Source organism: Acartia tonsa, chromosome 4 (genome assembly GCF_053477335.1).
Source record: "Acartia tonsa isolate MP-2025a chromosome 4, ASM5347733v1, whole genome shotgun sequence".
NCBI lineage: Eukaryota > Metazoa > Arthropoda > Copepoda > Calanoida > Acartiidae > Acartia > Acartia tonsa.
Genome location: NC_137263.1, coordinates 41,001,264 through 41,015,444, shown reverse-complemented (window position 1 = coordinate 41,015,444; position 14,181 = coordinate 41,001,264). Strand labels below are relative to the sequence as shown.

The 14,181-nt window shown below is 31.0% G+C and overlaps 1 protein-coding gene across 1 annotated transcript in view; it reads right to left on the bottom strand.

The window, feature by feature from the left end:
* The window catches only part of LOC145317217 (endothelin-converting enzyme homolog), a 55,120-nt gene that overhangs the window by 18,774 nt on the left and 22,165 nt on the right, over positions 1-14,181 (bottom strand). The window contains exons 3-5 of the mRNA XM_080158196.1: positions 8,934-9,084; positions 8,312-8,420; positions 559-719 (exon numbers count right to left, since the gene is read on the bottom strand). Of these exons, the coding sequence (XP_080014322.1) occupies positions 559-719; positions 8,312-8,420; positions 8,934-9,084 (421 nt within the window). The remainder of the gene's footprint in view (positions 1-558; positions 720-8,311; positions 8,421-8,933; positions 9,085-14,181) is intronic.

Below are 14,181 nucleotides of genomic sequence, written 5' to 3'. Positions count from 1 at the left end.
AAGAAAATGCAAACTGATTCTGATTTTTTGTTTGTTTTAACATCAGGACAATAAACTTTTGGTCTTCGTCATTTGGGTAGATATAAAGTAATGTCACAAAAACTATAATTTAACTCGAAGCTGTGATGGACAACCCCCCCCCGCCCCCCCCCCCCCAAAAAAAAGAAGAAGAATAAATACAAAAACCTTAATTTCAATTTATCTCATGCTGGTAGCTATAAACCTTCGGGAATCTATCCTATCCCTTTCCCGAAGAGGGGGCCCTCCTAACTCTTACTTAACCTAACATAAGTTTAAAACCGTGCATTAACATCAAAAATTTAGTTTTAGGTACATTTGCGATGTAAGAAAAGGCAGACTCTTTGATTTAATATTATTTGTATTTTGCTTGTTTTCGAACCTTTAACTTCAAGGTAAAATATGAATAAAAGAACATTTAAAATGAAGATATTTACCTGTGTTTACAAACTTTTAACTTCAAGATACAAGTGTAAAGAAAATATTTATAAAGATCATCCTACGCATCCAAAAATGGCGGGAGATGCAAAAATCTCGTACCTGTAAGAATCCCAGTTGTATCTGTTGAAGGTCCTGAGGACGTCCCAGCCGCCGAGGTTGTTGACTATCTTCATCAGGGGCTTCTCCCTGTCAGACTCGATGTAGTCCAGGGACTTACAGCTCTCGTAGAAGTGCTGCACCTTCCATTCAATACTGTCATACTGAAATAGTAATAACATAAATAAAAATATATCAAACATATCGATAGAAAACAATCTCATGATATTCCAGTCGTTCCAAAGATCATAAGTAGCTCATAGCAAGGGTCTAAATATAGAAGTACGTACTCAATGTTCTAAAATGCACTTACATGCTTAAAAAATAGTATTTTCTTCTTTTGTTTAATCGAATACATAAGTGCAATTCAAAGTTTTCTCTTAATTAATTCAATGCAATTAAACTTGATTAAAACATTTAGAAAAATTCAAAAACCCATTTTGAATACAAATAAGGAAAACAAAGCAAAATGCAGTGCAACGCATATTACTAGGAAAGTTTTTTTCAAAGTGAATCATTTTATTCGTTATAATTTTGAAATACATGTCGGGAATAAGGCAAAAACCTCTAAATATTTATTTTAGACATTGCTGATCAGGGATAGGATATTAATAATGAATTAATCTTCGCACCAGATCATCTTGCCTTCGGTAGCTTATTATCATTAGAGAGAAAAAAATATTGTAGGATAATTTTAGTTCTATTGTTCTGCCCCTTCCTAATTGCAAATGCAACTTACATTTCTAAATATATCAATGTTTATATTTCACTACCTTAACCTTTTCTGTTCTTGGAAATCTGTAAATCGATGTATTACAGTATACTTTGCCAGTTGAGACATTTTTTATTTTGATACAACTGTTACAGACGAGAGTTAGTCAAAATTATATGAGTCAAAACTCAAAAGGGGCGTCCATAGGGTGAAATAATTAAATCTTTAAAAACCTATAACAATTTTTCTTAGCGTTTCACTCTCTAGACAAAGCAAATTTACTTTTTTTTTACAGATTTATGCAACAAAATTATTTAAAGATGATTTTAAAAATTTGATGAGCATTTTTTTTTACTTAAATTGGCAAAAAAAGACATATTTAAGCCATCATCCATTTGATTGCAGAACATTCAAAGGTGGAGGAAGTGAGTTCTATTTTAGCAATACTCCTTTTGTGAATCATATTTTCTAAATATTTAAACTTTTCAACGTTCTGTCGTTAATAAAATGTCAAGAGTGTTTCCTTGTTTTCAAGAAATCTTAAAATGAATGGAGAACTTTCTTTTTTGTTGTTGTTGAGGTATAGGTTTTTCTACTAGTTTAACCTACCATCTCCTAGCTAAAAAACCTTCCTAGGACCAATAAAAAACGTTGAGCAAAAAAATATTTGTCCGGTAGTTTCCGAAATGTTAATGGACACAGTCACACGTAAAAATACCAGCTTTTTTTTAAAGAATAGAAACAAAAAAATTTTTAAGAAGATTTTTAAAAATCTTGTATTCAGTATGTTAAAGATTAATTTGTAAGAATTAAGTTCCATTTTGGGGTAAACGGTCCACATTCATTCTAGTTGTAAGTAGCCTTAAGATACAGGGTGATCATGAATTTGTGGTACTTGGTATACATACATTTTAGTAGTATTGTAGTAAGTAGCCTTCAGATACAGGGTGATCATGAATTTGTGGTACTTGGTATACATACATTTTAGTAGTATTGTAGTAAGTAGCCTTCAGATACAGGGTGATCATGAATTTGTGGTACTTGGTACACATTCATTTTAGTAGTATTGTAGTTAGTAGCCTTCAGATACAGGGTGATCATGAATTTGTGGTACTTGGTACACATTCATTCGAGTTGTAAGTAGCCTTAAGATACAGGGTGATCATGAATTTGTGGTACTTGGTACACATTTATTTTAGTAGTATTGTAGTAAGTAGCCTTCAGATACAGGGTGATCATGAATTTTTGGTACATAGTACACATTCATTCTAGAAGTATTGTAATAAGTATCCTTCAGATACAGAGTGATCATGATTTTCTGGTACTTAGCACACATTGTAGTAGAATTATAGAAAATAGCCTTTGAGTACAGGGTGTTACATTTTTCCCCTTTAAATGGCTAAAAAAAATTGTATAAAATATGGGTTGGTTAACAAAAAAAAATTCTAACGCAAAATATATCTTTCCATTTTTGTAAGTCTTTTAAGTTTTCAAAGATTAGAGTTTTTATTATTGGCTAAATTATTTCAGATATATTAGCTGCTTTGCCTTGACAGCAAGAGAGGTTACTTTTTTAGTATGATTTGTGTGCATCATTTACAATAACACAGCAGACATGTCAAAGATAGACAAATTTTAAGTTTACGCAATAGAAGGGGTGGAAATAAATCACTTTAAGTTTAACTTTGTCTCAAAAAATTAGCCCTACATAAAAGAAATAGAATGTTTGTATCCTGTCCGTCTTTCTGTTTGTCTGTAGCAAAAGATCCCGATTACTGCAGGCCAATATGGCTCATTTAAAAGGCTTCTTATAGGTCCCTGGGTGGGTTTGAGTTATTTTGACATACCTCAACGTCCACCATTCCAAGAAAAAATACCCCCCACCCCACAACTTTTCCCATAATATTTAAATAAAGTATTATTGTAGTTATCATCTTTCTAAGCCAAAGCAAATGCCAACAATTTATGACCACCCTGTAAGGAGTTCAGGGGAGAAACCATGCAATACGAACAGTTCATTAAACCATATTGGTATCAAGATAATTCGGTATGGTAATAAGACACAATCTTATACAGTTAGGGAGTTGAATCCATTTTTATAGAAGCAGAAATATAATCTATGATTATGGTTTGGACCCTCTAAAACTGTAATCTACCTTTCCACTTTCCCCTCTCTTGGTGAAGATATCTTCAACGCCGATACGATTTTTGAAATGTAAGATTCTACTTTCCCTTCTCTTGGTAAAGATATCTTCAACGCCGATACGATTTTTGAAATGTAAGATTCCACTTCCCCCTCTCTTGGTGAAGATATCTTCAACGCCGATACGATTTTTGAAATTTAAGATTTCACTTTTGCCTCTCTTGGTGAAGATATCTTCAACAAGAGAGACAAAAGTGGAATCTTATATTTCAAAAATCGTATCGGCGTTGAAGATATCTTCACCAAGAGAGGGGAAAGTGGAAGGGTAGATTACAGTTTTAGAGGGTTCAAACCATAATCATAGATTATATTTCTGCTTCTATAAAAATGGATTCAACTCCCTAACTGTTATAATACTTTATACGTTATTGGACCTTTGAAAATTATTATTTGAAATAATAATACATGTACACTGTACAGTATATTGGATATGATTTAATAACAAATTATGAATGATGTAATAACAATATTATTCAAGCACAGGAAAAGGATAAATATTCTTTATTAAAAAAATAATGCATTCTTTAAATGTTAACGGTAAATTGGCTAAAAGTAGCTTTAATGTAAATTGATTTTTTTTAAATTCCAACTCAATCCCTGTAAAAAAAAGTGTGTCGATATTATGGCAATATTAGTATGAAGGTAAAAATGTCATTAGACTTTATGTTGATATTGTGTAAGTCATGAGAACTTTTTTATTAAATACATAGTCATACAAGTTTCAAATTATTTGAAAGTAGGATGTCGATATTATGTCAGGCACGACCACTATTTATTAAAGCCATATAGTCGACATAAACACTTGAAATTGTATATATTGTGCTTAAAGTTTTGACAGAAAGTGATTCTCTAACAACAATTTTTCTATTTAATTTGTTGAATCTTTATCCAAATTTATAGTAAGGGGAAGAAAAAGGTCATTACTTCTCTTTCCTCTCATTATTTTTGCCAAACATGTGTGGTGTTCAATCAATTCAACAGATAAATTTTATTGCAAAAAATTATATCAGAATCGCATATTTGCTACTACAGTATTAAAACATTTATTTCAACTCTTCAAGCACCAAAATATCACCTTAAATACTAGACAATAATCATATTTTTTGGAAATGTATATTGTATAACATAAGCTACGTAATTTTTCGTAATTATATATTTGTAGGTATGACACTTTTGTGGTAACGATTGAACACCCACATGTAAGGTCCAAGAACAAACTAATAAAAGGAATAAAATAATAAATAATTGTACATATGAATCTGACAGAGAAAATAATAAGAATAATTGCAAATAAAGGACAATATTATACATTTGTTGCGAATACAGGATGACTAAGTAACAAGTAGTGCTAAAATAAAAATATTAAAGATGATTAAAACAAAAGTAAAGCAAGGACAATACCAATCATAATCAAAGCTTCTTTAAAATATAAAGACGAATAGGAAAAAAGGAAAAACTGTCTATATTTCCTAAACAGATGAATATATCTGCTATATAAATAATCATACCTTAGTTAGGTATACCCAATTATATTATTTGAATAAAAATTATATTTAGGAACTAGGAAACCGTAAGAATTAGGCTAGCCAATGAAAATTTACAGGATTTAGCGAATTGTTTCAAAATTACATTATATTTTAGTTTGTGTTATTATAGAAGTTCAAAGTTTCTAATGTCCTGGTGTGCTATGCATTACCTCCTTAAAATACAGGTAAACACACACACACACACACACATACACACACACACACAGGATATTATTTTCCTAGCCTTGAATTTTAGCGGGGGCAAAGTTTATATTAGAGCGTGAATATGTTTATTTAAACTGTCAAATTACTCTTATCTAGGCGCCCAACAGGAGAAACGGATACTTCCTGTCAATCCGGTGTGTTGTTATCATATCAACATAAGACTATCATATATAGGACACTGGTTATTGCTATAATGATTAAGCATTTTAAAATGAGGTTTTTCTGATATTGCATCTTTACCACAAACAAACTTTGTAAAGCCTGTTTAGTGCATATTTTGGGTTAGGTTAAGTAAAGGTAAGAAGGGTCCAGCAGGGGTCGGATACCGCAGGGTTTAAGCCCCCCGCATTGGTTAGAAATGAGGTTTTTTAAAAATCAAATAATGGGGCGTGGGTTGTTTGAAATAGGGTGTCTCTTTACAAATCTATAAAGCTCAAGCCAACTTATGTCCCCCTTTGGTTTAAAGGGAAGGGGTGTCAAAAATATTAAGGGTATGTCAAAGTTTTCGGGTGCAAGTCACGCATACCCCCCGGCAAAACACTGTGCATGCCACCGCGCCGTTTACAATACATTGATTTCTCCTTTTCTTCCTGAGCATCTTAAAACTTAAAAACATACACACACAAATATGCTCAAAACAAAAAGTCGCAGATATTTTTATTTACAATTTTAACAGCCTCAGGTATAATTCAATGAAAACAATGTTTTTTGTACTTTTTGCTGTCTGTCCCACTTTTTTTCTGAGGCGTAGCAACTTTAAATTTCATGTCTGTCCAGTCGCTAAAAAAGAACTCTATTAATGGACGTTTGATCTTAATAAAATAATTTTTTGTTGAATAATCTAGTCGTACACTTTGTATAGTTCTATACAATGTATGCTAATTTTTAGCAATCTCGGTAGGTAAGAATCTTCACCTAAATTATGTATTTTGATTATAATTACCTATAACGATAAAGTATAATCTAAATTTACAACCAATTTAAAGAAAATAAAATTTATTGAAATGTGCTTTTCAATAATTGAGTCATTTTTATTCCTTGAACGATTAGGAACATCTTTATAAGTAAAAAAACTCCATTACTTTGACCAAAAAGAACTAGGTATGTTATTAAAATGAAATAATTCAGCGATTTGTTTTACATAATTTAAAAACTAAGGTGATTAAAAGATTTGAAATATGATGAAAGATTAAAATTTAAATCCTTTTGTAATTGTTAGATAAATTAAAATAATAAGAAAATAGGCTTAAATGCAAAATAGAAAGATTATATTTAAATGTAATTGTTTTACATGTGGCTTTGATACTTAATGTTACATAAGGTTAGAATTATATTTGAAGTAGCGATGTTACTCTATGATTGAAATAACCGTACACCTGTTACGACTTTATTTTAAAATATATTTTAATCGGCTTTTATTATAGATAGACCTCTTTCACTTAGAATTGTTTGTCAGATTCCTGGTACCTTGTTCCTTCTTCCGCAGAAAGCTTCAATTAAAACTACAATAAAACTAGAAATATAAGTTTGCATAAATATAGAAGTTTGACGCAGCAATACAAAGATTCTGAGTGTCAGGAGCTTGTATCCACTCTTATTTACTTAATCGATAATTGTACTCTTTTTGGGTATAGTCCTTTCCACGACATCCCTCCATAAGGAGCGATTCTTCGTATTTTTCACAGTAGCTTTTCTCCTATTTCTAGCTCCTGCGGGGGGCTCTAACCCTGCGGGGCCAATTACCTAACCCTGTGGGGCAATCACCTAACACAATATAACCTAACCTAACCTAAAATAACCTATAAAAAGCCATTTTAAAAATACGAAGAATCGCTCCTTATGGAGGGATGTCGTGGAAAGGACTATACCCCTCTTTTTTCACAGGTTCCCTATTCTACTGAATTATCAGAATTAGGGGTTAATGTATCTGAAGGTAAATTCAGAACAGTTTTTAAAAGCCATTATTGTTAACAAGGGGTAAAAATTGATTAAATTTCGTTTTGCATTTTGATTTTAAAATTTTTTATCTCCAAGGGTATAGAATGAGAATTTTGTAAACAGATTGATTAATTAATTAAATTTAGGATTACATATTTTTGTAAATAAATTGCGTTTTCTAATAAGAAGATTAATATAAGAATATGAGTTAAATCGCACAAGTCACCAGGAGACAATTTAAATGATCCATTCTTCTATTACAAGCTTTCTACTTAATTATGCAAAATGGGGTTATTCAAACAAATTAATGAGTTAAGTGTTAGACTAGCTTCAGTCTTATTATGAACAATACGTACAACTAAACATTTGTACATTTTGTCACACATCATCAAAATTAATGTAGCTTCAGTATTATTTTTACCATTAATTAGAACTATTGATTTGAACATTTTCTTATTTGATATCTAATTTGATAATGTAAGGGTTAGCCATACTTCATTCTAATTATGAACAATAGTTTGAACTAAAGATTTGTACCTATTAATATCTATAAAGTTACAAAAAATTAGAGAGCAGATAATTCTGACAGACACCTAACATGTATAATTTCAAAATAAGCTTTGTGACTAGAATGGGGTAAACATATTGTTAAATAATCCTAATATTAGGACTTTGCTTGGGTCATCATTTTCAAGTATTTCTTTGGGTAAATATAATCATTTGAATTTAACAAAGAAAACTGTGTATTCACAAAATTCAAGTTTTTCACTTTGAAAAATTTGTGTATTCCCCTTTAACAAGAAAACTGAGGTGAAACATCATTTTCACATATATTCTTTTTATTTCATATTATCAATAGACTCAAAAAATTTTACTAAAGCACAAACTACCCTTTATCTTTTAATCAATATTTAAATTTTTGGCTATTGTGTATTATAACAGATAAGAAACAAATTTCATTGATGACACTTTGGCGGAGATTATGGCACACAAATTAATTGGAAACAAGTATAAGTATTTGTAGATTTGTTTCCTTAAATCTCTGTAACTGCTGAATAAGACTCTTTAGGCCAGTATAAACCTATTTTAGTCATATAAAAAATAAAAATTGTAATTTATGTTCTTAATCATAGAAAAATCAATAATAGATACCTGGCTGGGTTTATGGCTGAACATGGATACAATTCTACTTTTTTCTTTGTTGGCGTGATATTCCATTTCTTTGAGAGTACTTATACTACTTCTACCAGCGGGTATCACTCTAAATTATTATAAATTTATTAGTTTCCATAAATTTTTATGTAGACATTATCGATGCTGTTCTGCCTAAAAACCATCAAGAAACCGCTGATTTCAAAAACCTTGTGAATTTTAAACCAAAAATTATTTTGCTTGTTGGATTTCATACAAATAAATAAATAAATAAAAAACTTTGAAGACCTTCATTAAACCTATATTGAGTTGTACAAACCAGCAGTGTCGTAACTAATCTACATAAGGGGTAATTTTGTCTGTTAAAATTTGTAATGTTCATCTATTTAATGTTCATAGTCATATCCCCCAAGATCCTTGTGACTTGTAAAAATGAAATGACAAACATGAAAACAATGGGTACTATCCCTGAACTGCCTGTTGAGCGCTGAAACTCCTCCCTTATTCCTAAAATAAATTGAAAATAACGCAGGGGGGGGGGGGAGGTTGTTCCTAAACATAAGGGTGTGGGTGGGGGTTAGTGCTCAACAGGAACTTAGAGGGAAACGGCCAAACACTGTACCTGGAAGCTGACCAACCATCACAGGAGTATGAGTAAATGTTTGAACACGGGGAGCTGGAAAAGTTGGCCACATCTGCAATGTTGGCCGCTGCCCGTAGACACTCTGCGCTCTTGCATATCTCCAGCGGTCCAGAGTAGCGCAGCTGTGATACTGAAATAAAATTATACTTCAAAAAAAGTTCTACAAAAACACTGTACTTCATTTTAAATGTAACAAAATCCTACATTGATTAGGTATAATGTTAAAAGCGTAGCATGTCAACAGTCGTGTCTACAATTAAAGATTCGTCTATCTTGAATTGTACGACTGAATATCATCGTTTTTTTATCAGATTTCCAATAAAATTCTTTTTTTTAATGTCATGAGCACTTTTACTTGTTGATGTTCGTTTGTCCGGCAATAGAAATATTAAATACGCCTTTATGGATGTTGCGAAGAATCTCTATGATTTCATAGTCATTTGTACGTACGTTCATATAATATAAATTATCTTGCATTGTAAAAATCTAGCAGCAAATAATTGATCATATTAAAAACCAATTCAATTCATGCAAATTAATAAATACACATTATTATATAAAAGCAATATCATTAAATTAAGCATAAGCAAATAAATTAGATATATGCGTCTTAATATTTGCTTTTTACTCAGTAAATCAAATACCAAATTCCCTTTTCTGTATATTAAGCATAAAATATACCTCCCTCCTTTTTAAACTACTTTTAAAAAAATGGGGTATTCCTGTCCAGTTTTTTGTTTAGGAATGAATATTTCTTACCCGAGGGAATAAATGATGGACCGATAGGTCATCATTTATTATTTGCTAACATCACCTTTTTGTTGCAATAGAATGTTATTTAAGCAAACAAAATTTAGCATAAATGGATATTTAAATCCCTCGGTATTAAATGATGAGCTAACGCTCGATCATTTAATACCTTGGGATTTAAATATCCATTTATGCTAAATTTTGTTTGCTTAAATAACTCATACCCGGGAAATAAATGAATATTTACATCCACTATTTAAGGGGTCGTTTATATGGGAATGATTATTCCTGACTGTTTTTATGCTTTTTGTTACCGCTTTTTTCTATAAATCTTTTTTGTTTGTTTAATATTTGATGACTCATTAATAATTTTTGTTGAATAATCTATATTTGTAAGAGACAGATACACGAGAATGAGCTGTAACCAAAGTTCATTTATTTATAATTATTTGGGATATAGGAATGGGTATATTGACACAGACTATTGTGTGATGTGTCTGATAACGAACTTTTAGTTCATATTTAATAGCTCATTTTTTACACGGTTTTTTATATGTTTTAATTTAAAATTTTGCAAAATTTTAGTTTTCATTTTTTATTATGAATCATACCCCTATACAATTTTCTTCCGTGTATAAAGAATCTTATTCGCAACTATTTTATCAAAAGTGCATTACCGACCTATCATCAAATAACAACCATATACTTATGTCTCCATCCATAGTACTACTAATACATAATAGTTTGGTACTAATCCCTTGTTATTTAGCTTCTTAATGAGTGTATGCGAAATAGTCGTAATAAGTGCAAAATCAATATATCGGACGGAAAACAGGGTTTATAAAAAATAATCCTACATAATAACATATTCGAGTGTGTGTAAAATGATGTTCCGCAATGAGAGACATACAAACATCAACAAATATAAATCATCAACTCATTCATTATAAAACAATAATTTTATGAGTAAATCTATACCAATATTAACTAAATAGAGGATGTTTGATATGAAAACTCTAACAGTTTAGGACTATATTACAGAGTTGCCTTGCTTACAACTCGTCCATGGAATCGATATTTCAAAAATCAAGTCAAAAGGAAGTAACAGCCAAAAATCTAAGGCCTTCTTTTTAAAAATTATTCGGCTACCGTAGTTAAACCCCCCTAAAATGGACTATAACTATAAAGCCTTAGTAAGTTAAATTAGGGTAAGGTTTGGTCAGACCGTGTTCAGAACTGAGAATCCATATTCGTGTTCCTACTACCAGTGCAGTAGTGGAAAAAATTGTAAACTCGCCAGATAAAAGATTAGTGCTGGATTACTTAATATAGAATCTTACTTAATAATAGTAACATAGAATATATCATATATAGAATAATAAGGTATAGAATAGGTAAATAAATAATAGAATATAAAAAATTAGAATAACAAACATAGATTGTACTTCATTTGTATTACACTTCTCAATAATTTGTTGTCAAACTTTTTTTTGCTTTTACTTCAAAACTGTAAAAATACGTTGAATGTTCCTTTACAATCTAAATTGCTTTGCTAATTGTGAAAATTAACATCCTTGTTAATCTATGCGTTAGAAAATATTTTTTTTACAAACTATTTGGTACTTTCACTCAAATCTATTTTTTGACACCTTTTTAAAAAATTTTCATAAATAATTAGCCCCTTTCGGATTACTATACTTTCGGGGTTCTACTGACTTTTACTTCACCTAACCTAAAATATGCAATAATTTTCTCTAAAAAGTTCGTTTGTGCTCAAAAAAGGTATATGAGTAACCGCCAATAATTTCTAAAATATATCCATTATATAAAGTAGTAAGTTTTTTGTCTCAAGCTTAAAATTTCGGAAACTACTCAACCGATTGAGGAAAGCTTTAATTATGTCTTTTTTAAAGTGTTTTTTTAATATTTTATAGTAAATTTTAGTATTGAGATGGTTTTATGCTATTTTTCTGCCCTCCCAAACCACTTAGATTATGAAACCCCTAGATGTTTCTTTAAAAATAATATTTAGAATAGCTATGCTTCTAAAAAAAATAGGGTTAAAGCCAAAAAATTGTAAATGTAGAACACTGAGGGGATTATTATCAAAGAGATAGGCAAATCGGTGAAAGGATTATCTATCTATCTATCTATCTATTTACAAACCCCCCTTTATCAGGGGGAAATTGGTTATTGGTTGGGGAAATTAGGGAAATATTGGGGAGTGCGGTTGGGTTAATATAGAGTGTGGGTAGTGGAGGGAGGGGGGGGGAGGGGGGGAGGGGGGAGGGGGGAGGGGGGAGGAGGGAGGGGGGGGGAGGGGGTTGGTAACTAATCCTACCCTGTCAAATCCATATCTACATTTCAGAGTTTTGCCAAATATATTTGCTTACGTATGATTTATGTGAAAATCGTTGATTTACATCATGCCTTTAATAATATTTTATATTAAATATACAATTATTTAGAAATATGCTTACATTTGATTTATAAGTAGCATTGGTACTCTATATGTCTGTATGCTCACATGTCCGTCTGAACATAGTAACAGAAAACATTTTTCAAATGCTATAAAAGATAGAGGTTGATTTTTGTTTTAGTAGAACCCCAAAACTCAGAGAGTATTTTAAATACATATACTAACATTGACAGTCGGATCGCTTTGGGTAGCCTTTAGAAGCATTTTTATTAATATAATATTTTATTTTATTTCATTTTTAATTAACTAGAAGTTCCCCCTCAACCTCTTATTGGGGCATGTCCTTTCCTCTTTTAATAAAGGGTATAAGCCTGAGGAGGGATAATATAGGTTAAATTTATATCACCTTACAACACTAATTTGAACAAAAAACTGCCTTTGTAGAAATGACTATTATATAAGAATTTTCATTGTCTGTTTAATGATGCTACAATGCTTAAATTTACATCAAACATAAATATTAAATTTAAAATATCATTGCTAAAAATAAAAAAAAAGTGTATAAAAGTCTAAAAATATTAGAATGTAAATATAAATATAAAGTAAGTGAGATGTCTTGTTTTCAACATATTCCAAGAAAAATACACAGCCAATGTTTCCGCTCTGTCTCAGCTTTAACTTTTAGTTTTTGTTTTATTCTAAATTTTATACATTTAACTTTGCAGCAACGCATCTCCTTTAAACGGCAGCATTTGAAAAGATATTAACATTGGTATGTAAATTGTATTGGAACCCAAAACTTTATAGAAACCAGTTTTCATTAGTTGGCTTAAAAACTTTAGTTTTTTTTCATTATATCCTGATTGGCTGGTACAAACTAGAAGTGTCAAATCTTCCCTCCAATTATTTTAATCTACACAATGGATAATTTTGTTTATCAATACTTGAGGTATACATAAATTTGTCATTAAATTCCTTAAGCCTTAACTAATATATTTCACTAGAATGACAAAAAAAAACATAAAAAAAGCTTTTAAGTGTAGCTTCGTTTGAAAAAAACGACGAACCCCAAACTGTCCCACTTTGAGAAAGACGATTCCAGTGACGTCACATACGTTTCGGGAAAGAAAAAAGGAGGGGGGAAGAAAATCTCTTCAAAAGAGATGGGAGAAAAGGGAAGAGATTTTCTTCCCCCCTTCCTTAAACGTATATGACGTCACTGGAATCGTCTTTCTCAAAGTGGGACAGTTTGGGGTTCGTCAAAAAAACTTAATTTTCCCTTACTTAAATTGAATAATGATTGAATAAAAGAATTATCTCAATTCTGGGTATCAGAAATGTTGAGTAGGATGATTATTTGCAAGGTTCATTAGACGCACGTTCTATTTTTTTCTTCTTCATTTTTCCCGCAATACCTGTAAATTGGAAGCCGCGTTCAGGTGCAGAATTTAATAGCAAATTTGCGCCAACTGCTGCTAAAAAAAACGGCCATATAACGGAAGGCAACGTATATTTTAAAACAGCGGTTTATACTTTTCTATATATATATTATTTTATTTAAAGCTGAAATAGAATAAAAAATGTGGAGCCGCAGCCGAACGGTTCATTATCCTATTCCAAGCAAGCCGTATTAAAACTGGCCGGCTGCAGAACCCTGCTTTTGAGACAAGAACTGTAATGATGTTCAGAGAACTTACAAATAAAACTTGATTGCCCAAAGGAGTTTGAAAACAATTTTACCTCACCAGTTTTCCCCATCTATATTTCAAACTAAAAAGGAAGTATTCCACGAATCTAGTTTATTTAGTGTCAGTGATCCAATAGTATATGTACATATTCTATCCCATTACTATTGGCAAAATAGGGGATGGTATGTTAAATTACATCCCAACAAACAATAATCCAAAAGTCGTGAAACTAATTGGTGCTTTCCCTTCCTTACTTTTAATAAAAATTAAAAATAATGAGGGGGGGAGGGGTTATTTTTTTCCAATATTCATTTGGTTTCCATGCCCAACATTATACCCAAAGACTTTAAGAAGATTATTGAACTAACCT